Source organism: Equus quagga, chromosome 11 (genome assembly GCF_021613505.1).
Source record: "Equus quagga isolate Etosha38 chromosome 11, UCLA_HA_Equagga_1.0, whole genome shotgun sequence".
Lineage (NCBI taxonomy): Eukaryota > Metazoa > Chordata > Mammalia > Perissodactyla > Equidae > Equus > Equus quagga.
In genome coordinates this window covers 71522555-71548767 of record NC_060277.1, presented here as the reverse complement: position 1 = coordinate 71548767, position 26213 = coordinate 71522555, and the positions used below count along the sequence as shown (strand labels likewise).

Genomic DNA, 26213 nt, shown 5'->3' with positions numbered 1-26213 from the left:
TTTTGCAGCCTCCCTTCTTTCCCCTCGGAATGGGGAGGCCGTTGTAGGGGAGAGGAAAGGACGGTGGAAGTGGGACCCTGGATGTAACCCTGAGCCCAGCTCTGTATCCTTGGGCAGGTCACATAGCCTCTCTGAGCCTGACTAAAGCAGGGATAACCCTCATCTCGTGGGGTCACTGGAAGATGAGGACAGCTTCCTCAACTCTCTCCTGAACCTCCTTTCTCTAGGCTCAGGTGGGACCCAAATCTACAGGGGCTCCTGGTGGCTCTCTCTGGATTAGATGCCCTGCTGGGAAAGGGGCTTCTGGCCCCAATATCAATGTTTAACCGGATATGCAGGTCAATATTTACCAGAAGAGAAAGCAATCTGAACAGGGGTTGGCTGAGAGCAAAGGTCCAGGTGGGAGGGGAGGGCTCCGCTGGGCTGGCCGGAGCACGGGCAGAGCGAGGGGAGCACCCAAGTGGGGCCAGAGGGACATCGTGTGCAGCGGCGAGGAGCCTGCAGAGGTACGAGGGGAGGGGCGGTCAGTCTGCCCCTTGAGCAGGAGAGGAGGTAGGAGCTGCCCACCTGGCTGAGGGGATCTGGGCTGAACTTATTCAGGAGGCCTGTTGTTTCCCAGCTTCCTGAGGTGATGAGGAGCCAAAGTGGGGGTTCTGGGGGGAGTCTCTCTAGGACTTGAAAAATTGGAGGCCTTTTCTTGCCAAGGAGATTCAAAAGCCCAGGTTGGAGATCTGGGTCCTGACCAAGGGCCCTTGTGTGTGATGGGGGTGGGGCCAGGGGTGATAGAAGGATCCTCCAGAAGGACTGGCCCTAAGGCGGGAGCCGGGTCGGGGGCTGTGAGACCTGCTCCAAGGCCAGACTGAAACCTGCCCACCTCCACTCGCCAGCCTGGCTTCCCGGAGCTGGCCTGCGGCTGATTGGGGGGCAAGAACTGTGTTTCCCGTAAGTCCAAAGGTGGCTTTGGCCAGAGTCATTCATTGGGCTGTGCTGCTGGGTCAACAAAGCGGCTTTCCGGCCCACCCCACCACCCCTGCTGAGACCTCAGGGCCTCATAGGCCTGTCTACCCTTGTGGGCAAGACCAGACCAGCCAGAAAAGGTAGACCAGATGGACAGCAGGCTGGATAGGCGCTCTGGGGAGGGAGCCCTGGTACAGAGGAGGCTTTGGGGCAGGCTTCCCAGAAGAGGAGCCCTGGGCCAGGTTGACAACAGCAGTTACTGAGTGCCAGTCATTGTGCTCAGGGCTCACGAAGACTGTCTTATTTTGGTCTTTACAATACACGTGAGAAGAGGCAGGGACTTTTGCCACCATTTTACAAGAAACGGCAAAGCCCAGAGGGTTAAGGGAGATGTCAAGGTCCTCTGGCAAGAGGCAGAGCCTGGATTCAAACCCAGGTCTGATTCACAACGCCAGGCCTTGAAGAATAAGGACTTTTTTTGTTTTGATAATATTTTCCCCCTAGGAACCCAAATATTCTCAGTGCATGAAGTGTGAAAAACCAGGAAAACAAAGGGAGTTAAAAAACAAGTCAGGGGGACATCTGCCCTCGGAGATGAGAACCACTGCTAGGAGTTTTGGGGGTGTGCTGTAGCTGGTGTTTGCCCCGCAGCAGTAATCGCTCAGGACTTCGCCTGCCTATGAACGCGTGGGTGGGATGCCACGCGGGTATGGGGGCGAGGTGGGAACAGAGGCTTCCCGTCCACAACAGGAACATGGCGCTGCTGCCGGGACTCCTGGTGCTCAGCTTGTCCTGCCTGCAAGGCCCCTGCTCTGCGGTGAGCCTGGGCTGCGGTCTGGGTGGGGTGGGGAGAGGCCAGGGGTCTGAAGGGGGCAGAGGAGGGGCGCTGATCCGAGGGAGGATGGAGCTCTGAGGGGATCCCCCTCCTCTCCTCATCCCTCTCTTAACAGTTCTCTTCTGTGAGCGCCATGGAGCACTTCGGCCAGCAGGTACTGGGGAGTGAGGGGCGTGTGCCTGGGAGGAAGGCCCCGAGGGGCCTCACCTGCGGCTTGTGCAGGGTGGGGGACCTGTGAGAAGGGTCACTCTCCATCAGCTTCCTCCTTTCTTCAGGTAATCAGCGGGCTGTCGCAGGAGAAGGTCTCCCCACTTCTCCTCCTCAAGTTGGGCAACCAGGTACAACCAGGTGGGGCTGGGGAAGAGTGGGCGGGGCCCGAGGGCGGAGTGCCAATCAGCAGGGGCGAGGGAACTGAGGGGCGTGGCCGTGAGGCTGAGGAAGGGATTCAGTCCCCAGAATGTCATTGCCCATATGACTCTCCCTCTCCTCTCAGGACTGGAACCAGGCCCTGCTGCCTGCCCCCAGTGACAGGGGCTATGAAGGAGATCTTCACCACAGAACCTAGAGCTGACCCCTTGGCCCCACTGACCCCTGATCTGTCTCTGCAGGAGCCTGGTGGCCAGGCTGCCCTAAAGAAGGCCCCAGAAGACTGCAAGAAGGCCCCAACCCCGGAGCAGACCCACAGGCTGGCCCAGGCCATGATGGCCTTCAGCACAGACCTCTTCTCCCTCGTCGCCCAAAGGTCCAGCAGCCCCAACCTCATCCTGTCTCCTCTCAGTGTGGCCCTGGCACTGTCCCACCTGACACTAGGTACTGTGACAGCACCTTCCAGATCAGCAGAGCTGGGAGGCCAGTAGGAACTCACTTCCAAACCCCCCCAGAGTTTACTAGTGGGTGGTTCCTCCATCAGGGGCACTTGGATGTTTGGTAAAAATGCAGATTCCTGGGCCCACCTCCAGACTCTGTGAATCAGTTCCCAGGGATTGGGCCGAGGGATATGCTTCTGGTGTTTTTTATGCAAGAGTTCGATAGCTACAGTGCCTCCATTATGTGAAACTAAGGTCCAGAGAGGGAAGACAATTTCCATGAGGTGAGGTCGCCCAGACTGTCAGAACAGAGATGAAAGTGGGACTTGGGAGTCCTGTCACTCAGACCAGTTCAGTGGACATGGGAGGAGAGCATGTGGACCTCTGGGCATGCTCACCGTGGGTATTCAAGAGGGACTAGAGTGGGCAGTGGGGGTGGGAAAGAACCCCAGCCTGGCCACAGCCAATGTGGGCTCCCCTCCAGGTGCTCAGAACCAAACACTGCAGAGGTTGCTGCAGGTGCTACATGCAGACTCAGGGCCCTGCCTCCCCCACCTGCTGAGCCGCCTCTGCCAGGACCTGGGCTCTGGGGCATTCCGATTGGCTGCCAGAATGTACCTGAAGAAAGGTAGGTGCTGGTGGCAGGGAGCTCCCTAGGTAGTGCCCTGTGGTGGATAGGGGTGAGAGAAATGGGTTTGGCCTCAGGGAGCCAGTCAGATCATTGGTGGGTGTGGCGTGCCAGCCCTGGGAACAGCTTGTGACCCATTCTGTGTAGGACTTCCCATCAAAGAAGACTTCCTGGAACAATCGGAGCAGCTCTTTGGCGCAAAGCCCATGAGCCTGATGGGAAGGAAGGAGGATGACCTGGCAAACATCAACCAATGGGTGAAGGAGGCCACCGAGGGGAAGATTGAGAATTTCCTCTCCGAGCTGCCAGTTGACACAGTGTTGCTTCTCCTCAATGCCATCCACTTCCAGGGTGCGCTCCTCCTCTTTGCAAGTCCCCGTCCCCTGGCCCAGCAGCCCCTACCCCTGGCCTGTAGGCTGAGCTGGGTTGTGCAGGCTTTGTTCTGAGGGTCCCTCTTCCTCCTCAGGGCTGGGCTAGGAGGCAGGGAGCCCTCTGGATTGTGGGTTGCAGGAGAGTAGGAGACAGGCAATGGTGTGTCAGAGAGGGGCCCCAGGAACTGGATGGGGCTGTTGTGGAGAGAAGACCCTAGGAGAAACCAGTCTGAAAAGACCTAGGGGGAGGTTCCTGGTAGCGTAGCAGGGCATGGGAGAATGCAAGCCCAGATAGCAAAAACGCTACAGGGAAGGGACCTCAGATCAACTGGGTATCAACTGGCACAGCACCCCCTGGGGTCCTGACCTCCACCTTTCATCCCTTGAGTGGGTTCTGGGTGGGATGGGGAAGAGGCCGGTGGTAGAGAACCCATCCTGGTCCCAGTCTATGTGGCCCCTGCCCTTTGCTGGATGCAGGTTTCTGGAGGAGCAAGTTTGACCCGAGCCTCACGCAGAGAGACAGTTTCCACCTGGACGAGCAGTTCACTGTGCCGGTGGACATGATGCAAGCCCACACGTACCCGCTACGCTGGTTCTTGCTGGAGCAGCCTGAGATACAGGTCACCCTTGATTGCCAGGCCGGGCCTGGTGCTGGGAGGGAGGGAGGGGAGTAGGCAGGCTGTAGTGCAGGCACAGGAGTGGGGAGCTGCGCCCCACCTTCCTTGCAGTTGTGTCCCTGGGGCAAGTGGCTCTGAAAGGCCTCACTATGCCCCCATCCAGGGGGACTGAGGCTCTGGGCTCTCCAAGGTTCACTCATTCAACGAAACTACATTGGGCATTTGCTGTGGACCAGATACTATCCTAGGCACCAGAGATTTAGTGGAGCACAGGGAGACCAGATCCCTGCTCTCAGGAGGGAGGATGCACAGCACCAGCACATGAGCAAACACGTATCAGCAGGATGATTTCAGATGGTGGTGAGTGCTATGAAGGGAAAAAAAGGTGATTTATTAGTCTATTAGTGCCTGGGGAAGATGTTTTAGATAGGGTGGTCAGGGAGCATTCTTTGAGGAGGGGGCACTGAGTTGAGACCCAGGTGATCTTTGGTTAGGGGGGTTATTACAAGGGCGCATGGGTTGTGGGGCAGCAGAGGGAGCACTCCAGCAGCCGTGGAGCCACCCAGGGCCTAAGCACCCCTGAGCCTGGGAGGTGCGACCTGAGCTCTCACGCTCCTTAGAAGGGTGGATCTGATGGGGATGGATTTGTCAGCATCCAGATGGGACATTCTGACTGGATACAGTGATATGCCGAGCTGATCTCAGGTGTGGCTCCCTTGCTTCTAGCCTAAATGTGGTCCCCTTGGCTTGGGCACTGATCCCTGGGCCAGTCAGCTGTGGCTGAGATGAGTCTTGGTTCGTTTCTCAAGGTCAGCATGACACAGACCAGAGCCACTTCTCTGGCCCCCCTGGGAGGGGCTGTGGGCGAGGCAAGCCCTTGGAACAGCATCCCGGCCTCTCTCCAGTTCACCCTGAGAGGAGGATGGTCTGGTTCAGCTCTCCCCCAGTTTTCTTCCTGCTGCTCCTTCCCTCCGGGCTGTGTCCTGCCTGCTCTTCCTTCACCTTCTTGTCTCCATTCCTTGTCCTTCTTGGCCTTCCTCTCCCTCAGACACTGCAGGCAGGCCCAGGAGGCCAGACACTGCCCTTCTCCTCCCGCCTGCAGGGCTCTTGCGCCTGGGCGCTCTGCCTGAAGCCCCAGGAGTCACAGCTGCAAGAGACCATGGAGCCCAGTGGTTTCCACACTTCTTTAGCTGCAGAAAGCTCGTTCACATGAAATCTTACCCCCAATCACAGTATATATACACGGCTGGGCAAAGTCAATGTTGAAGGTGAGAGGGGCTTGGAGAGGACCGCCCTTTGCAGTGGCTCCTCCGCAGAACCTGGGCCAGCTTGAAACCCAACAATCCAGTCCATCGTACAGGTGGAGAAACTGAGAGGCGAACACAGGGGATTCCTCACCCAGCTCACAAGGCTAGCTGGCAGCTAATCAGGAGAGAGAAAAACACCATTTGTTGGGTGCCGCCCACGTGAGACAGTCTGCTAGAAGCTTTAAAAGCGTCTCTTTCAGGCACACGTCAACCTGCAGTGTGGGCAGGTAGTGTTACTCCGATTCACAGATGAGGAAGTGGAGGCTGAGGGAGGCTGAGCCCGCACCTGAGAAGGATGGACAGGAAGCCAGGTCCATCTGTCCCAGAAGTGCATGCTGGTGCAGACCCCTCCTACGTCTGGGTGCTTTCTGGTCCTCATGCGGTCTTCTTCGCTTGTCTGTAGGTGGCTCATTTCCCCTTTAAGAACAACATGAGCTTCGTGGTCATTGTGCCCACCCACTTTAAGTGGAACGTGTCTGAGGTGCTGGCCAACCTGAGCTGGGACATCCTGCACCAGCCCTTGCTGCGGGAGAGGCCCACCAAGGTCCAGCTGCCGAAGCTGCATCTGAAATGCCAGCTGGACCTGGTGGGCACTCTCGGACAGCTGGGTAAGGAGGCTGGGCATGGGATAGTCCCCGGGGCCTTCCTGGGCAGGGCGGGTGAGGAGGAAGCCCCCAGCTGGCAGCGAGTCTGAGTCAGAGCTAGCCTTGTGTCCTGGCCTTTTCCGGGGCTTAGGGAAGTGAGAGGGTTTGAAAAGAGCACCTGGACCCTCTGTCCTGGCATGGGCTGGAATGGCCCAGAGCTTGAGGACCTGCTCTGCCGAAGACTGAGCATTGTAAAGAATCCTGGGTGGAGAGCCTGGGGTGGCATGTGAGCCTTGCTGGCTCTCCTGGAAGGGGCACTGCACTGGGCAGTGGGAGCCCACCGTGTACAAAGAGCTCAGTGGAATGGGGTGAGCAGATAAGGCATCAGGTACTTACAAGTCAGCTTAGTGATAAGACAGAGGGCTCCTCTCCAGTTTACCTGGGGGAACATTAAAAAGGTACCTGTCTGGACTTGGGGGCAGGCGATCAGAGAAGGCTTCCTGGAGAAGTGACCTTTAAGCTGATACTTGAAGGTTAAATAGGAGTTAACCAGGGATATGTGGGTTCAAGGTATTCCTTGGCCAGGATGCCAGACACCTTCCCAGGCAGGTCCAGGCAACCTGTGGGGCAGAAGGCAGCTCTGACCAGCCATCTCCTGCCCTGGGCAGGCCTGCAGGAGCTGTTCCAGGACCCGGACCTGCGTGGGATCTCTGACCAGAGACTGGTGGTGTCCGGTGTGCAGCATCAGTCCACTCTGGAGCTCAATGAGGCTGGCGTGGAGGCGGCCGCGGCAACCAGCGTGGCCATGTCCCGCATGTCCCTCTCCTCCTTCATCGTGAACCGCCCCTTCCTCTTCTTCGTCCTTGAGGACACCACGAGCCTGCCCCTCTTTGTGGGCAGCGTGAGGAACCCCAACCCTGGTGCACAGCAGGAGCGCAAGGAGCAGCAGGATTCCCCTGACGAAAAGGACTTCTTCCAGAGCCTGAAAGCCTTCCCCCGCGGAGACAAGCCCTTCGGCCCTGACTTGAAACTTGAGCCCCCCTCGGAGGAGGATTACCCCCAAATTGACAGCCCCAAATGAGGGGCCGTGGCCACCAGCATCCTGAGTCCCTGCCAGGACCAGCCTCTCAACTCATGTGACTCTATTCAAACAGCTCCATGAGATTAGGAGCGGGGGCCTGCGGGGGCAGTCTGGGAGAGGAGAGGAGCCGTTCTCTCCCATCCCCTCTTGGGGAGTTTGGGGTAGGGTGGGGCCGGGAGGAGAGCAGGCACCAGGGCATCGTGGGCCTTGATCCCACGTCATTTCTTCCAAAGGGGTTCTAAGGGTGTCCTTGTTTGGGGCTTGGGTGGAGGGGCAGCTGTGGATCCCCTTTGTCAGGAAGGTAGGTAGGTTATTCCCTAAGTTGGCTGGGGCACCTCCACATTTGTTTACCAGAGAGGGAAGGACAGGAGGGATGGGATGCCCCGGCTGGGGAGAGGAGAGACAGGTCCTGAGGGTGGCCCTGGGGGCAGAGCAGTGTCCTGGGTTGGACACTGTGGGTCAGCCTTGTCCTGCTTGGTGGATGGGGGCTGGGCATCCTATGTAACTGCCTCTGCCATGACCTGCCCAAGGCCCACCGGCCTCCAGCCCACCCTGATGCCCTGTCACCTCAGTCTCCCACTGGTCCTTGGAGGTACGAACACTGCCAGGACTCCCCTTCCTTCCTCTTTCCTCTTCCTCCTCTGCCCTTGTCTCAGGGGCTGGGGTGGGGTGGGGGAAGGGAGCCATTAGCTTCCTAAGGCTCTTTTGTAAAGTTTTTGTAGTGATTTTTATGCCACCTGAATAAAGAATGAATGGGCCTGGCTGCTTTGATGTCACTGTTCTGGGCATGGGTGGGGGCATGGGTGGAGAGAGGTGGGGAGGAGAGCAGACTGCATTGAGTACCACGCTGGGCCCCGAAGAAGCAGCAGCCCTCTCTGTGCCGTGTTGGGTCTCTGGCCACTCACCAGCCCTTCTCCACTGTGCAGTCCCCTCTGACCTCGGCAGGCCTTTCCAGGGCCCCCTCCACGCCAGCCTGGCTCTGCTCTCAGCCTGTTCCTCTCTACAGGGCTCAGGCAGTCAGCAATAAGGGTGGCTCAGAATAGCACCAGCCTGTTGGTTTGGGAGAAGAACTGGCAATTAGGGAGCTTGGGGAGTTTCTAATTACATGCCGGCCCCTCTGCCAGGAGCTGGCGCCCGCCAGCCGGGGGGCAGCCTGCTGGGAGCACTCAGCTCCAGCTGGAGGCTGTGAGTGCCTGAGGATTTGAGGGAGGTGGTTGGGGGCACCTTGGCACAGGGCTGGAGGAAGCATGGGTGTCCATGTGGGTGGGCCCTTGTCTGTGAGTGCAGGGTGTCCATGTGGCAGCAGCTACCTGCAGCCCTGAAGTGCAGTGGCTAAGAGCAAGGGCCTGGGGTGGCATCTTGCTTCATAGGAACTAGCAGTGTGGGGAGAGAGGTAATCAGTAAAGTGAAATATACAGTATGTCAGAGAGTGATAAGAGCTATGGTGAGAAATAAAGCAGGGAAGGGGGACGGGGAGTGCTGTGAGGGATGGCCTCCCTAGAAGGTACCACTGGAGGAGAGACTTGAAGGAGGTGAGGGCAGGCATCACGGAAATTTCGAGGAAAAGCATCCTGGGCAGAGGAATAGCAAGTGCAGAGTTCCTGAGGTGGGAGCGTGCTCAGAAGGTTCAGGCTGAGTTCAGGATGAGCAGGAGACCCGTGAGGCTGGAGTGGAGGGCGCAGCGGGGAGGAGAAGGAAGGAGTCAGAGAGGAACTGGGGACAGTCACAGAGGGCATTAGGGCCAGTGTAAAGACTGTGGTTTTTATCTTAGAAGAGGTAAGAGGTCATTGGAAAGTTAAATCAGCAAGCCCACCAGCTTAATTTTACCTCCAAAGGCTTTCTCAGCTCCTCTCCATTTCTGCTCCTGTCATGGTTTGGATCTAGTCACTGCCGGGGCCTCCCTGGTCCTCCCTGCCACTGGGCTGGCCGCCTGAACCGCAAATCCTTATCAAGCACCTCCCATGTGATCAGCAGAGCACCAAGCTCTGGGGATGCAGCACTGAACACGCAGACAGCATCCCTACCCTCCAGAACTTAAATCTAGTTGTGGAGTGGTCTAGACAATAAACAAGTTGAAATTTTGTGTTGAAATATAGTATGCAAAGTACAGAAGCCGTAACTCTACCTAAGCTTAATGAATTTTTTCCTGAACTAAGTACCCCTATGCAACCAGCACCCAGATCAAGACACAGCACTCACTCTCCTGATTTCTAACAGGCTAGTTTTTCCTGGTTTTGAACTTTAGATGCAGGAGTCACACAGTCTGTGCTCTCTCGTGTCTGGCTTCTTTCATTCAACTTCATGTTTGTGAGATTCATCTGTGTTGTTGCGGATGGCAATAACTCATTCACGGTGGAAGGCTTGTAATTGAGGGGTGCCACACTCTGATGTGAGCTCTAGAAGGCTCACTTGGTTGCTGTGCGGAGAACAGAAGACAGAGGGACAGACGCAGGAGCAGGGAGACTTGTTAGCAGGCAAGAGATGTAGGTGGCTTGGCCCAGGGTGCTGGATGCCAAAATGAAGGGAAGTGCTCAGAATTCAGATACGTTTTTCATGGAGACATTTTAGAATTAGATAGACTGTATGGGGGACGAGGGAAAGGCTCAAGGACAGTGGGTTCATCATTCAAATTTCTGGATTTTTGTTTTGAGCAAATGGGTTTTACTGAGATGGGAATGAGAGAGACAGATTTTAGGATTGACTGGAGATTTCCACTTCAAACATCTTATGACTGAAGTGCCACACTAATACAGAGTGACCATAGGCCTCAATCTGCCTGGAGAGTTCGAGTTATGTCTGCGGTTCCAGCTTAATTAATAGCACCTGCCTTTGCTCTGCAAAGTGTTTGGATGATAAATTATATGTGTATCTTATCTATTGGGCATCCATGTGCATATGTCAAATAGGCAACTGAATATCTTGCTCAGGGGTGGAAGTATACATTTGGGAGCATACACATGCACTTAAAGTCATGGAACTGGCAGAAATCACCTAAGAGGAGATGGAGATGGAGAAGAAAACAAGTTCCAGGATCAAGCCAGAAAAGAGATGAAAAAGATGCAGCGTGTGAGGTGGGATTAAAACGAGAGGATGTGGAAAGTCAGGGTTTCAAGAAGGAGAATGAGTCTGCTCTGCTACCTGCCGCCAAGGGCAGAGATGTCCATTTGGTGGTCAGCACGGAGGTCACCCGTGAACTTGGCGACGGCAGTTTCAAAGGAGAGGTGGGCACAGAAGCAAGTTTGGGGTTGAGGAGGGGATGGAGCTAAGACAGCGCAGACACGAGTACAGAGCTCTTTCCCATGTGGCTGTGAGGAAGAGCGGGGAAATGGGCGCAGCTGTAGGGCATGTGGCATAAAGGAAGTGTCTTTAATGAGGGGAGTGATAGGGGATGTCTGAAGGCTGTGGAATGATCCTTCAGAGAGGGACACACTGATTATGCAGGAGAGGAGCTGCCTGCAGGAGCAGAGTCCTGGAGGAGCAGCCTTGGAGGCCCTCTCCTTTGGCAGGACGGGACACATTCCTTTCTCGGTAATTGGAGGAAAGAGAAATCTGCTTTCTTTATAAGTTATTATGAAATAATTAGGACATACAAAAAAGTATAATGAATTGCCTGCCACTGCCCAGCTTAAAAAATATTCTCAATACAGCAGCAGCCCCACATGCCCTTCCCAGTCCTTCCTCTGCCCCCATAACCATCATCCTGAATTTGGTATTTATTATTTTCATGCATTTCTTTTACTTTCACCATGAGAGTTTTTATCTGTAAGTGGTACACAGTATTGTGTTTTTAAGCCTTGCATGAATGTATCATCCTGTTTGCATTCTCCTGCAACTTGTATTGCTCCATATTGTGAGATAAATCTGTGCTGATATACATGGCTTCCCTGAATTATTTCTCACAGCTTTAGATTTTTCCACTCTTTATCAAGTCTCCTGTTGATGGATATGCAGGGAGTTTCCATCTTTTTTTTTGCCACTACAAACAGTACTCGTATAACATCCTTTTTTTTTCTTAAAGATTGGCCCTGAACTAACATCTGTTGCCAATTTTTTTTTCCTTCTTCCCCCCAAAGCCCCCCAGTACATAGTTGTATATTTTTAGTTGTGGGTCCTTCTAGTTCTGCTAATGTGGGACACTGTCTTAGCATGGCCTGATGAGCTCAGGTCTGAGCTCAGGATCCGAAGTGGGGAAACCCTGGGCTGCCGAAGTGGAGCAGGAGAACTTAACCACTCGGCCACGGGGCCGGCCCCAGCTATAACATTCTTGTCCATACTTCCTTGTGCACATACGTGGAGTCTTTTCAGCTCACATGCTTAGGAGTAGAATTGCTGAGTTGTGGGTTGGGTTGACCCATCTTTAACTGCCAGGGCTGCCACATACAGTTATGCACAACTTTGCCATTTGTTGTCAGATGGTTCTTCAAAGTAGCTGTATCAGTTTGCATTCTCACCAGCAGGGCATAAAAGATCCTGGTTGCCTACATCCTCACCAACACTTGGGATTGTCAGACGTTTTACATTTTGCCCATCCGATGAATGTGAAATACACTCATCAAATTCTGGTTTTAATCTGCATCCCCCTGATTACTGGTGAGGATAAAACATCTTTTCATCAGTTTATTGGCCACTTAGGATTCTTCTTCTGTGAATTACCTGGGCCCATTTTTCTGAATTGTTTTTCTTTTTCTTAATGATTTGTAGTTCTTTCTATACTACAGTTAGTAATCTTTTTCGTCAGTTATCTGTGTTACACATATTTTTGCCCAGTGTGAGGCTTATTTTTTCATCTCGCTTTATAGTATCTTTTCATGAAAACAAGTTTTTAATTTTAGTGCCAAATTTATCAATCTTTTATAACTTGTATTTCTTTTGGGGGTCTTGTCTAAAAAAAATCTTTTCTACTCAGAGATCACAAAGAGATCTATACTTTTTTCTAAAATATTTACAGTTTTTCCTGTTGTATTTGTGTTTGTAGTTGCTTTTTAAAGCATTAAAAATATCTCTGAAAGGATACATAGGAAAGAGATTAACATCAACTGTCTCCAGGGAGTAGAATCAGGTGACTGGAGATCAAAGCGAGAGGAAGACTTCACTGTATACCTTTTGTTGCTTTTGACTTTTGAATCATGTGAACAAAATACCTATTCAAAAATAAGTAAATAATTTAAATAAAAAGTCATTATATAAGGTTCTGCAAAAACAGACATCACTTTTCACATTTAAATCTCTAATTTACCTAGAGTTAATTTTTGTGTATGGTGTGAGACAGGGATCCAGTTTTAACTTGTCCACATGGATAGTCATGCCCTTCCCACATTTCTCACTCTTATTCTTATTCACCCTTCAAGACTCAGCTTAGATTCATATATTCCAACTGCGCTGCCACAGTACCCTATAGAGCAATGTTGTGCAATAGAAATACAATGCAAATCATGTATGTAATTTAAGATTTCCTAGTAGCCACATTAAAAAAGAAATAGGTGAAATTAATCTTAATAATGTACTTTATTTAACCCAATGTATGTAATCTGTGTAAAAATTATTGAGATAGTTTACATTTTTTTTATACTAAGTATTCAAAATCTGGTGGGTATTTTACACCTGCAGTAGATCACAACTCAGACTAGCCACATTTCGAGTGGCCACACTGTGGCTAGTGGCTACTGCATTAGACAGTGTTGCTATAGAGACTGCTACCACAGAATGTGCTGCGTGCGCTATGTTGGAACGAGCTGTTCTCATATCAGCCTGTTATTAGCTAGTAAGTTTCTGGCAGGTGGGCCCTGAGTCTTATTCACCTATGTATTCCTTCTCCTCCGTGGACCTAGCGAGTGCCTTGCACAGAGGGACTCAATTTCTTGTTGAAGGGATTGAACTCGGACTGTTGACACTCATCCTTATATAAAGCTGAACCTTGCCCACTGGAAAGCTCTACCCACGGGCCCCAGCTCTGCTCCCTGAAGCCTCACATAAAATAAGGTTCCCCTGTATGTTCTCTTCCTCAAGCTAAATATTCCAGAGCGCCCTCCTTTCCTTCTCTGCATGACCACGGGCTTTTGGCCAGGACTCATATCTGCCCAGAAAACCTTCTGTTACATTCTCTAATTCTTTCCCGCATTGGTATTTTAGTTTCACAACCACACTGCAAGTTCCTAACCATCCCGCGGGGAGCAGGGCTGAGTGTTCTGTTCTCCAGGTGACCGCTATCGTGCCTGGGTAGGTGCTTAACACACCCTGGGCCTCTTCTCAGTACTAGTGTTTGTAGTATGTCTCATCATTTCTCCCTCTGGTCAGATATTTTCCCCACTGCCCTTTCTGATCTTCAGAAATCACAGAATTTCAGGGCTAAAAAGTGCCCAGACATCCCAGTTCCATCCCTTCCTTTTTCAGCCGAGGAAAGGGAGGAACTATGAGAGTTGTCTTGCCCCAAACCCCAGTTAGTGCCAGAGCCAAAGACCAGGAAAAACCCAGAGTCCCAGTACTGGGCCAGTGTTTTCTCCACTCTACCAGCCTGCCTCCCAGGCCTCCTTCTGCAAGACTCTTCCTCAGTCCTATCTCCCACCCAGGCTGACCAGGGTGTACCCTGGGGTGGGACCACAGGCAGTGAGGACAGCCAGGGCCCGAAAGAAAGGTCTGGTAGGGGAGTGGGGTGTGTGAATGTGTGTGTCTTTCGGGTGTGTGGCGGAAGGGCAGCAGTGGGTTAAAGTTGACACCGGACAATGATGCAATCACAGAATCCAAATTGAGTGCAGGTCGCTTTAAGAAAGGAGTAGCTGTAATCTGAAGCCTGCTGGACGCTGGATTGGGAGGCAGCGGAAAAAGCTCCCGTGCCTGCAGGAGCCCCCTCAGTGTGCAGACCTAGGCTGGGCGCGGAGCTGCAGCACACCCACAGGTAAAGCAGCTCCCTGTCTGGTGTGCGTGGTCAGGGGAAGACGGGAGAGGCTCCCCTGGGCTGGGGGTACTGGGGAGAAGCAGGAGTAACCCAGGGAGTAGAAAAGAGGGGTGCAAAGGAGAGGATGTGGGGACACAGTAGCTCTTGCAGCTTGGGCCCCAGGGTGAGTGGATGAGAGAGGGCAGAGGGAATTTGGGATCAGAAGGGAAGGACCCAATTATCCCTAAACCCCACTGCCCCACTAGAACAGGCTGAAAGACTTTTGAATGAAGTGGATGGGAAACAATGGAGGGGGCCGTGGCCGGGAAGAAGCAGAGAGCTCAGCTGCTGGCTCCGGTCTGGGTAGCAGCTCACAGGGCCTCTGCAGCCCTGAGGGAAGGAGGTTGACCTGGAGCTGTGCTTCCACCAGGGCAGTTAGGGAGGCAGCGCTTCCTGTAGCCCAGCCCTGGCTTGGACTCAGCTCCCTGCTATTTTTTCAAAATCAACTGGTGCTGATTTCAGAGGCAACTTCTCAACACTGCCAGGCAGCTGGACTGTTGAGCCCTGCCAGAGGGCTGGGATGGAGGAGAGCTGGGTCCTTCTATCCAGCACCCACCCTTTTTCTTTGGTCAAATGAGCTGCCAGTAAAAGCTGGGAGATCAATGGGGTTTTAGCCTCTTGCAAACAATGACCGCTATTTAGCCCAGCCAGTGTACGGGGTTTGGGGGCTCAGCTGCCAGTGCTGGAGAGAATGGCTGCCTGCACCCTTTCCGTTCCTTGGGGAAAGCCACAGCAAGGAGAGGTCTGGGCCAGAGAAACACTGCAGACTTCCCAGAAACCCCAGCACTGTCTGGCACATGCCCATTCAGCAGGAGTTCAGCCCTTAGGCTGAGGGTGGGATGGGAAGGGGGCCAGGGAGTTCTGTTCCTAGGGGTGGTCCTTCTTGCGTGTGGGCGCATGAAACGCACGGGCACCCTGGCCCAACTCATGCAGGTTCCAAGACTTCACAAGGGACATTGCCTGGGGACTGGTGGAGTCCCCAGGGGTGGGGTGTGCCTGGAAGGGACCCTTTGGAATCTTCCTCCCAGAGCCAGAGGAGAGGGTGGTGCCCTTCCCCGCACTGCCCATGAGCCATGTGGCTTGAAGGCTGTGTGGTTCTGGGAGGAGCAGAAGGGATGGTGTTTGTCTCACAACTGGATTTAATCTGAAACACATGTACTGGCTCAAATTTATCCTCCCAGCTTGAAGGCAAGATCACAAAATCCAGTTCCTTGTGTTTCTTGATTTGGACAATGTGGCAGCAAGTGAGGCCTGACCTTGGCCCAATACGGAGGATCTCTCTCTCTCCTATGCCCTCCCCCACCTGGTAGGACAAGAGTCTGGCATGGATACTGCCCTTTGGACAGGATGCCATCATTGTCCCTGTGCCCCTGGCCGGGCAAGGGCTGCCTGCCCCTGCCCACAGAACACTCACCTTGGACAAGGCATTAAGTGTGCTCAGAGGGGCCCCCCACATAGGCCTTTACTCTCTGCCCTCTCACTGCTCCTGTAGGGGGCTTTCAGTAATCTCTCCACTTCCTCATCCCCAGGGCTTGAGGTGGAGGATTCAAAGAGCAGACATTAATACTACACGTCCAGTTGTGGACCCATGTTGGCTTTCCCCTCCAGGGCCCCTCACCTCATCTTCAGTTCTCAGTCCGCCCATGTGGTGACAGTGATCACAGGACCAGGGGCTTGGGCTCAGATTCTGTAGGGGACTCCTACAGAGAAGGTCCCACGTTCAAGTGCATTTGAACTATGAACTTAGTTTCCTTAAACACTATGCCAGGATGGTCCCTATCTCCTCCCTCCTATCTCAATTCCTTATGCTGGCCAGAGGGACTAGAGCTAAGGGCTTTTTCCTCTGGCCTTGCCACCCAAGCATCTCACTGAATCTTCAGTCTCCAATACACCAGTCTGCTGAGGCTCAGGCAACAAAGGCTCCTGCCAGCTGTGGGTGGGGCCGGCCTGGCGGGGAGAGCAGCTGTAAGCCTGGATGGTGTTAAGGTCTCCTAACTTGCCCTACAGAAAGCTTTTCCTGTTGTCTCAACAGAAGATTTCTCCCTGAGCGGCAGGGACAGCTGTGTGGAAGAGCAGCTGGCTGAGGATACAGGGGTCCCTGGAGCTCACTCTGAGACACGAGCTCAGGAGGAGGTTGGGAAACAAAGCCCGGCTGGTTCCCACCGGCAGGCCTGCTGTGAGCTGGGCCAACACAGAAGGCAATCTTTCCTTTTGTTGCCCTTCATGCTCAACAATGTTGTCCAGCGGATTATCAGACTTAATTCTAAGGACTTTGGCCAAAAATCACACACCGCACTCCCAACTTTCCTGTTGCTCTGAGAAGTCAGAAAAGTGTGTGTGTGTGTGTGTTGGGGGCGGGGGTTGTTTATGGGTATATAAAAGGATAATGAAAGAGCATGAGACCCTTGGCGTGTCTGTGTGTTGCAGGGGAGGTGAGAGGCAGGGCAGACAGACTGTAAATTCTTGACTTGGCAATACTGATGGAGGGAGAACACGGACCAGCCAAATGTCCTGGTTGCTGAGACCTCTCACTTTCTAACCAGGAGGCCTCTTGGAAGATCTTATCTGTAAACCACCCCCCACCCCCACCCCCAGCTGCCTTCATCTTCCCCACCCCACATACACTTCCTGACTCGGGGGCTGAGCTCATAGATGCAGTGGATGCAGAAGGGTAAGGGATGGTGGAGAACAGAATCCTGGACCCAATTTCCCTTTTCCCTGTGGGCCAGGGGCCAGACCAGAGTCCGGTCAGAAGAGGCCACTGCTGGGGAGGGGAAGGCATTTGGGTGGTCTTACTAAGAAGCGGGGTTGTTTAACCTGAAGGAAAGAAGGCTCCAGGGGTATAAGAGCTATTTTCCAGCTGGTAGGGGGAAGAGGGCCTGGCTCCCCTGGGAGAAGCAGGGCCCTGGGGCTCCAATTGTAGGGGGACACGTTTTGGTTCAGGGATCATTGGAGAGCTCCCAGGTCTCTGGCACTGTTAAGTGCTATTAAGGCATTACCTAACTTAATCCTCCTCACAGTAGGCAAGAACTGTTTGGCTTCCATTTTACAAGAGAGGACACTGTGATTTAGAGAGCTATTAAGACACAGAATTGAGATTTGAACCCAGGCTGTCTGACCCTACACCCAGGACTCCTAACCATGAAGTAAGAGCTCTTGACACAGAACTGCCTGAGAAAGGATGAGTCCCTCTGAGGCCACAGGTTCTCGGCCAGAGGAATTCAAGCAGAGTCAGAAAACTTCTTGGGGATGGCAGGGGCTGGACCGGACGCCTCCATTCTCCAATCTCTGTGATTCTACATGTGACACCCAGGTTCTGCCCCCACTCTGTTACTAGACATTGCCCCAAGTCCTATAGAAGGAGCTGGTCAGGTGTGTCCAGGGAAAAGCCTTGGTACGCATTCGTGCTAGACTACACTCCACACAGAGACGCCACTGCTGCATCTTCACTGCCCTGGAGCTTTAGGTTTGAAGGCGGGTCCCCTGACACAGACAATGGGATGAAAGCACTAGCTTACCATATGACTGTGGGATGCGAGGCAGGTGGAGGGGTAGGGAGGACACTGCTGAGAGGAAGAGACCATCAGGCTGAGGGTCCGCTTCCAGCTTGGGGAGGCTGGAGGGAAGGTGCCTGGTCCTGCTAAGCCTTCTGCTCCCTGCCCAGGGTGGCCTGGCGTGCAGGGGGTGGGTGAGGGAAGCAGCCTGCTGCCTCTCACTCTCTTGCAGGCCCCGGGATGCAGGCCCTAATGCTACTCCTCTGGACTGGAGCCCTCCTTGGGCATGGCAGCTGCCAGAACAACGCCGGCGGCCCAGAGGAGGTCAGTGGGGATGGGAGAGGGGGTGGCGGGTGGGGCATGGGGGGTGTCAGCTATCCCAGCCCTTCTGCAGCAGGCAGCATGCAGGGCAGGAGCGGGGCACCCAGGTTGCAGGCCTTTAGGTCTAGACAGGGAAAAACAGAGAGAAAACGTCTTGCCTTGCCTTTCAGAGAACACAGTGGGGACAAAAATAAGATCCAAAAAAGTGAAAAGCAAGAGCTCTCTAAACAAGCCCAGGGCCGTCCCTTCAGCGAAAACTTTTCTCATTTCCTTGCATGACTGTGGGTCTCACTGATGGGTGGTGATCTCAGATATTAGTTCCAACGGTGACCAGGACACAGCAGAGATGCAAGAGCATGGAAAGCCCTTTTCTGTCCAGAGAGAGCACAGCTGGGTTGCAAAGGCAGATGCAGACACTCGGAGAGAAGCCTATGCTTTGTGACAGTGGGGGTTGACTTACATGAGGGACCAGGGCAGCTAGGGCATATTGGCTGGACCCCTGGACTTTGTTGTGAGTTCCAACTTGGAATCTGCCTCTGCCCCTTACTAGCTTTGTGACCTGAAACAAGTCACTTTTACCTGAGCCTCTGTTTTCTTATCTATAAAATGGGATTAAAAATACCCATTCTTGGGGGCCAGGCCAGTGGCATAGTGGTTAAATTGGTACACTCCGCTTTGGCGGCCTGGGGTTCGCAGGTTTGGATCCTGGGTATGGACTTACATATCACTCATCGTCATGCTATGGTGGCATCCCACATACAAAATAGAGGAGGATTGGCACAGATGTTAGCTCAGTGACAATCTTCCTCAAGCAAAAAGAGGAAGATTGGCAACAGATGTTAGCTCAGGGCTAATCTTCCTCACCAAAAAAAACCCCCACAAAAGCCAAAAAGCATTCTTGGGGCTGGCCCCATGGCCTAGTGGTTAAGTTCAGAGTGCTCTGCCTCAGTGGCCCAAGTTCAGATCCCAGGCATGGACCTACATCACTTGTTGCTTGCCATGCTGTGGTGGCAACCCACACATAGAGGAAGATTGACACAGATGTTAGTTCAGGGCAAATCTACCTCAGGAAAAAAAAAATTCCAATCCTTACAGGGCCATTGTGTCCAGTCAGTTATTTTTCATCTATTTAACACCTACTCTGTAGGTGCTAGGAATGGATGGAAATATGACTCAGTTCTTACCTTCAAGGAACTCAGTCTTTTGAGACATTAGTCTTTTGGGGTATCAGACAAATATATCAATAAGTATGAAATGAAGTAACTCAAATGAAAAGAACTAGCACAGAGCAGGGCACATGGTAGGTGGTTAAATGTAAATGAAAGTTGACTCTGAAAAAAGGTCAGAAAACCAAAAGGCGCCTTCAGATTGGGGCGATCAGGGAAAGTCTGTGCTGAAGGTGATATTTGATCAGGACCATGAAAGACAGGGGGGCTTTGACGGAAGGTCCAGGTGGAGAGCTGAGAGCAGACGACAGCCTGGTCTGGACTAAGAGCAGGGTTTGTTGGGAAGGGAAACTCCACTCTTTTTTTTTGTTATGTGTCACAGGCCTGAGGCTCATAGGTCACGAGTATTTAAACTTGGTCAGCTAATCTCTCTTCTGGGCTGCCTCTCCCCAGCAGAGAGCTCCTGCGTGTTGAGGGAGCACAAACTCATTCCAACGTGAGGGTAAACATACCACACTCAGGCAGGACGGCCCTGAGGGGCCAGCACGGCCATCCTGCTCAAAGCGATGCGGAGCCCAGCCATCCACTGCTCATCTCCACTGGTCTTTGAACCCAAATCCAGGGCTCCCCAGACCCTGACATCACAGGGGCACCAGTGGAGGAGGAGGATCCTTTCCTCAAGGTCCCTGTGAACAAGCTGGCAGCGGCCGTCTCCAACTTTGGCTATGACCTGTACCGCGCGAAATCCAGCATGAGCCCCACCGCCAATGTGCTCCTGTCCCCACTCAGCGTGGCCACAGCACTCTCTGCCCTTTCGCTGGGTGAGTTCTCTGATGTAGAAAGTCCCAGAATCCTAGAGCTGCCACCCAGCCTCTGTGCATATACGGCTCTCAAGGTCCTAGAGACCCTGTACCTCAGGGAGGGGCGCAGAGGCGCTGAGACTGGCCAAGCGGGGTCCCAGCGTGGGCAAGTGGGAGCTCGAGGGCTGTGCACACACCACTCCCTTGCTACTGGGACAGAGCTGAGCACTGCTGATGCAGGGTGTGGCCTTGGGACCACTTAATGACGGGGTGACTTTGACACTCATCTGTTCCTTAAATGAGCTTCAGCTGCATGCCAGCCATTCAGCTGGGTTCTGGGGACATAACCGCACACAAGTAGGCATGTCTCCATCATAACTCAGGTCAGAGTTGAGTTCACGGGGGAAAGTAACAAACAGGGAACTACAGACAGTCTGGCCGGTCCTGTGATGAGAGAAGCACAGGGACTTGTACCCCTCACTCCCACCCTTCTATCTCTCTAGGCCCGAGGCCCTCAGCCTACTTTAGGAAAACCTCTATTCCTTGCCCCCCTGGAATGTCTCCAGTATCAGCAGACAAGACTACGAGCAGAGTGGCCCCGCCCTGTCAGGGGAGCGGGCCTGACTCGGGGCCCTGGCCTGGCGGGCAGTCATCAAGGCTCAGACCCTTGTCTCTCTGGCAGGGGCGGAACAGCGGACAGAGTCCAGCATTCACCTGGCTCTCTACTATGACCTGATCAAGAACCCAGACATCCACGGCACCTACAAGGAACTCCTTGCCTCCGTCACTGCCCCCAATAAGAACTTCAAGAGTGCTTCCCGAATCATCTTCGAGAAGAGTGAGTGTGCTGGCCAGGCTGCCTGAGGTGCATGGGGCTCTAGGCTCCATCCAGGCGGGTTTCTTTCTAAACAGTAGATCATGTCTGCCCATACCAGGCCTGGCACTGGTGAGCAGGAAGGTACCCCATGAGCCCAAAGAGGATCAGAAAGAGGAAGTGGGCTTAGGGAGAGAGTGGGAGGGGTTGGGGAAGGACAGTAACATGAAGAGAAAGGGCAATGAACGAAATCTGTTGTTCCCTCTCCAGCGCCTGGGGAAGCTGGCACAAAGTCCCAGCAAGTCACAGGGAGACGCTAGGAGGAAGTCAGGGCCTGCTGAGTGGTAAACCAGAACCTAAGCTTGGCATGCTCTCAAAGAGGGGATGCTGGTTCAGCTCTCAGAGCACACTAACTCCACTCCATCTCTTCCCAGAGCTGCGCATCAAATCCAGCTTTGTTGCACCACTGGAGAAGTCATATGGGACCAGGCCCAAGATCCTGACTGGCAACTCTCGCGCGGATCTTCAGGAGATTAACAACTGGGTGCAGGCCCAGATGAAAGGGAAAATCGCTAGGTCCACAAGGGAAGTGCCCAGTGAAATCAGCATTCTCCTTCTTGGTGTGGCTTACTTCAAGGGTGAGGGCTTCTCCACTTCTCTTTTGGCCAAAGGTGGATGGTGGGCATCAGAGGGGGCAGGAACGGGTGGACGTCAAAGCCCTAGTTCAACATGAACCCAGAGGCGAAGCCAGAGGAGGACCTCAGAAATGCACTTGCCTGAGGGCTATCTGCTCGTCCTCTAATGCCAGTGCCTACAGAGTGTGAGAGGCTTGTGCACAAAGACCAGCACGGGAAGAAAGCATACCTACTCTGGGACCCGTCTGGGGCGGGCACTGTTGGCTATCTGGCTGGAGTCAGACAAGGGGCCAAGCCCAGCTCTGCCTCCACCGGCTGCAGAGCCCTGCACCAGCTCCACAGCCTCTCTGGGCCTGTCTTCTCATCTCTAACACGGGGACGATACACTTACTTCAGAGGCACCCTGTCGACATCGTCTCCCATCTTCACATCAACCCTAGCACTGTGCCCAGGACACAGCAGGTACTCCACAAACTGTGTCAGTTCTCTACCAGCATTCTTCTAGGCTGCAGTGATGTGGCCAAGACCATTCCATGGGCCCAGTGTGAGGCCAGCCCCATGCAGATAAGCCTTGGATGGGGTTTTGGGCAACCTCCCTTAAAATGCTTTCTAACCGTCTATCAAGCAGTAGCAAGAGTGGACCCCCAAACTCCTAGAGAAAAGCCCTACTTGAAGTAGTGATCTCCAGGGAGTGAAAGAAGCAGTTACAGACCAGCAGGGTAAAGGCCATGTTGAACTAAGGGAGCTTGGTCTTCACGTTGCTGTGTGAGCACTGGCAAGTCACTTCACCTCTCTGGGCTTCAGCGCCTTTTCAGCTCTGAGAGGGGTGATGGGATGAAGCTAGCTGAGGTCCCTTCCAGCTCTGACCTCCTCCGATTCCGTCTCCTGGACACATCACTGGGGAAGTGTGCACCAGTTTACTTTTCTCCCAGACTGTCACAGAACTTGCATAATACAGTTGGGCAAATCAATAAAATCAACGTATTTCCTTCTGAGTTTACCTACGGAAGGTATTGAGGGACCTACGGGTACTGTGGCCCAGATCGCACATTCCGAGGGAGAGCTATTCCCTGATGTGTCAGGCCCTCCCACGACTAAGATTCCTTTTGCCAGACAACTTTCAACACATGGGGGCTTTCAGCTTTCTGGTCTCCTGGGGGCTCAGGACACTCCATTTGTTTCATTCCAGGGCAGTGGGTAACAAAGTTTGACTCCAGAAAGACTTCCCTCCAGGATTTCCACTTGGATGAGGAGAGGACCGTGACAGTCCCCACGATGTCAGATCCGAAGGCCATTCTACGCTATGGCTTGGATTCTGATCTCAACTGTAAGGTCTGTAGGGGCAGGGTGAGTGGTGGGTGGGGGGAGGGACAAAGACAGGCAGGATGGTGCAGTGGAAACAGAATGACCTTTGAGATCTGACAGTTATCTAAATTTTACCTGCTGGCTGACTTTCAGCAAGTTAATATCTTCTCTGACCCTTTCTTCTTAACATGAAAGAGAATAGTTACCAAAATTTATCCTCACAGCGTTTGTCGTAAGGATTAATAAGGTAGTGTGAAATGGCCCCTCTAGATTGGGCACTCAACTGTTGGTGTTTTCTTGTCTTTTCTTTCCTTCTTTCTCTCTTTATTCCTTTTCTCGGGGGGAGAACTTTTAATTTTAGAATTCAAAGCCAAACTTTCAAAAACTGTCACAAACTTCAAATTGCTGGCATTCTAAGTTTTTCACATATACCTGACTTCTTTTAATTCTAAGTCAGTAGTTCTTACTTAACCTTTTTCTTTGGGAATCTGACAACATGCCTGAAACACTCAGAAATGCCACGTACACACATGCACGCATTTCTGTATACGATTCCAGGGGCTGTTGGGACTCCTGACGCCATTGGTCCCATGGACCTTAGTGTAAGAATCTCTGCTCAAAGCATCTGCTTTCTTGCTGCTTCTGAGCCTAACGCCCCCACTTCTAGTCCAGGGCTCTGTACACTCATTAACTGTTGGCAGACAAATCTTGGGAGAAAACACAGACCTGGAATTCATTTCTAGCTCCTTGAAACCACAAAAGGAAATTCTTTTAACAGATAAGTTCAGTTGGTATTAGGCTGAGGTAAGAAAAGACAACAGCTTGCTTTCTGAAGGAACACCAGTAGACGTCTTGCTGCCAGAAAGCAGTGGCCTAGAGGGACAACTGTGAAATAGATTAGGGGCTGGGGAAAGTTCGGGCAGGGCCCCATCACAGGAGAGGAGAAGGCAGCTTGGGATGTGTGTTATCCCTAGGCTCTTGGGCTCCAAAGGACTAACCCATGTGCTTCCTCCCTGTTTCAGATCGCCCAGCTACCCCTGACCGGAAGCATGAGCATCGTCTTCTTCCTGCCTCAGAAAGTGACCCAGAACTTGACCATGATAGAAGAGAGCCTCACCTCCGAGTTCCTTCATGACATAGACCGAGAGCTGAAGACTGTGCAGGCAGTCCTGACCATCCCCAAGCTGAAGCTGAGTTACGAGGGTGAAGTCACTAAGTCCCTGCAGGAGATAAGTATGTCTTCGAGACTCCTTTGCTCTGGGGGTGGGTGGGGTCAAGTCTTTGAGCCTTCCACTTTGCTAAGCAGAACTCGAGGGCTCCATGGCCTTGTAGGAAGCCATGGAGATGATCCCTTATTCTAAAAGTGCTGGCAGGGAAGATTGAACTGCCTTCCTTATCAGACTCATTCCTCAGCCCCATGAGCGTACCTCCTATCACAGGAACTTAGAACACTGCCTCTCAAGAGAGCTCTGTTGACCTGGTTTCTAATCTTAACCTCACTTGCTGTGTGCTCTTGGGCAAGTCACTTAACACTTAACTAGCCCAGAGCTCTACATACCTCACAGAAGGTCAAAGTGGTGTTCTACTCTCAGCTTGCTTGCCTTCATGAGAATCAGGATTGTGGGGGCTGGCCCCAAGGCCTAGTGGTTAAGTTTGGCACACTCTACTTTGGTGGCCCAGGTTTGGTTCCTGGGCACAGACCTACACTACTCATTGGTGGCCATGCTGTGGTGGTGACCCACATACAAAAAAGAGGAGGACTGGCACAGATGTTAGCTCAGGGTGAATCTTCTTCAGCAAAAAAAGAAAAAAAAGAACCAGGATTGTATTCTTCTTTGTGATGTTGGTTAAGGCAGGGTTTTAATGGAAATCTCTCTCAATCTCTGCAGAGCTGCAATCCTTGTTTGATTCACCAGACTTTAGCAAGATCACAGGCAAACCTCTCAAGCTTACTCAAGTGGAACATCGTGCTGGCTTTGAGTGGAATGAGGATGGGGCAACCAACCCCAGCCAAGGGCCCCAGCCTGCCCACCTCACGTTCCCCTTGGACTACCACCTTAACCAACCTTTCATCTTTGTACTGAGGGACACGGACACAGGGGCCCTTCTCTTCATAGGCAAAATTCTGGACCCCAGGGGCACTTAATGCTCTAGCTTAATGTTCAAATACCCTAGATGAAGAAAACCCTAGAGGGATGGCAGATTATATATTACGTGAAGGCTGCCCTATAATGTTTCAATGTATCCTTTTCAATAAAAGTGCTTTATCCTTAACTTTTGTTACACTGTTCCTCTTCCTATTTTGAGCTATGTTAAGTTTAATATGAGGATAAAGAGCCCTTTAAGAATTTGCTGGTCCTGTAATTATAGTTTGGGTCTATCTAAACTCTGCAGAAAGTCACCATTTATAAGAACTTTTAGTTATCTACATTGTATAATGCAGGGACTGATTCTCTGCTGTGGCAGTACTTACGTACGTTGATGGGACCACTAATCCCCCCAAGAAGGTATCTGTGACCCCCACAATCAGTGGAGCACACTCTTACAATAAACTAGACTTCAGGTTTTAATGCAAGCACGGATATCACTCCATCAAGCTAATGTCACCTGACAACATAGGATAACACACGGACAGATAAGGGAAGTAATTTGTAACTTCAGGAAATAATTCTATATTTTACAGAGCACTTAAAGAAAGCTCTTGAATGCACATTAAATTGGACCTGATGCAGAAATTCCAAACATATTCTTTTTAAGGAAGTATGCCTATTTTACAGAGTACAACAGGGCCTTTTTTAGGAACATGAAACATGCCAAGTGTTTGGAAAAGAGTAACTACAGAACAGTCCACAGGTCAAAGGTTTTCTTCTTGAAACAGTTAGCTCTACCAAAAAATCTCACTGGCCGCCACCTTGCCACTGTGAGTTAGTAGAAAGGAGGATAAATGAGATTCTGCCTGTCCTTCATTCAAGTGTTTCAATGTGAGTTGGCACGTCTTGGGCCTGGCCCGGGGGTGGGGGGCCCTGGCATGCTTTTCCACTAACTCATCTGAACCACTTGGTCACCAATGCTGATACAGCAGCCAGGGTTCAGACCTAGAGACTCTCCCAGACTTCTGACCAGGTTGGGCCATAGACTACCGCCATACATCCAGGTGGAAGAGAGTTATCATCTCTACCTTCTGTTTCTTAAATTTGAAACCAGAGCAGCAATGCCCACCCCGTCAGCATCGTCTGAAGTATTTCCCCATTCTCAGTACTTATGTCATCTGTACTTCATTTGCCGGCTTGGGGAGGTCTGGTAGAAAAAAGTAGTCTCTTTTCAGGCTTGCTAATAAACAGAACTGAGAGAGGAGGCCCATGTGTTGTAAAGTCACTGTTACAAGCTTGACTTTATTAGTGTTTGGTCAGTGAGTCTTCCAAGAGTACCGATTAAAGCCAGGTAATAAAGACTTGGAAATTGGTAGAAAACAAACTGAGAGTTGCCTTCATAGGAAGAAACTGCCCAACAATAAAATGGTCCCATATTTACAATTTACACTCCATCAGTTTTAACAGAGGA

At 52.3% G+C, this 26213-nt stretch overlaps 2 protein-coding genes across 3 annotated transcripts; both read left to right on the top strand.

The window, feature by feature from the left end:
- The first annotated feature begins 417 nt into the window (after positions 1 to 417).
- SERPINF2 (serpin family F member 2) lies at positions 418 to 7944 on the top strand. 2 transcript variants are annotated; one of them, XM_046674565.1, is made up of 10 exons: positions 418 to 506; positions 1708 to 1774; positions 1908 to 1946; positions 2068 to 2130; positions 2401 to 2602; positions 3083 to 3226; positions 3374 to 3577; positions 4075 to 4217; positions 5925 to 6129; positions 6774 to 7944. In XM_046674565.1, exons 2-10 carry the CDS (start codon positions 1712 to 1714, stop codon positions 7184 to 7186), a joined length of 1476 nt encoding a protein of 491 aa, XP_046530521.1. In that variant the 5' UTR covers positions 418 to 506; positions 1708 to 1711; the 3' UTR covers positions 7187 to 7944. The 2 variants fall into 2 exon arrangements, with proteins under 2 accessions (XP_046530521.1, XP_046530520.1); XM_046674564.1 differs by having other exon boundaries at positions 423 to 552.
- Positions 7945 to 13944: 6000 nt separating this feature from the next.
- Positions 13945 to 24926, top strand: SERPINF1 (serpin family F member 1). The gene is made up of 8 exons (XM_046677676.1): positions 13945 to 14078; positions 17844 to 17935; positions 19721 to 19919; positions 20581 to 20736; positions 21147 to 21350; positions 22537 to 22679; positions 23675 to 23885; positions 24542 to 24926. Exons 2-8 carry the CDS (start codon positions 17852 to 17854, stop codon positions 24796 to 24798), a joined length of 1254 nt encoding a protein of 417 aa, XP_046533632.1. The 5' UTR covers positions 13945 to 14078; positions 17844 to 17851; the 3' UTR covers positions 24799 to 24926.
- Positions 24927 to 26213: the final 1287 nt, after the last annotated feature.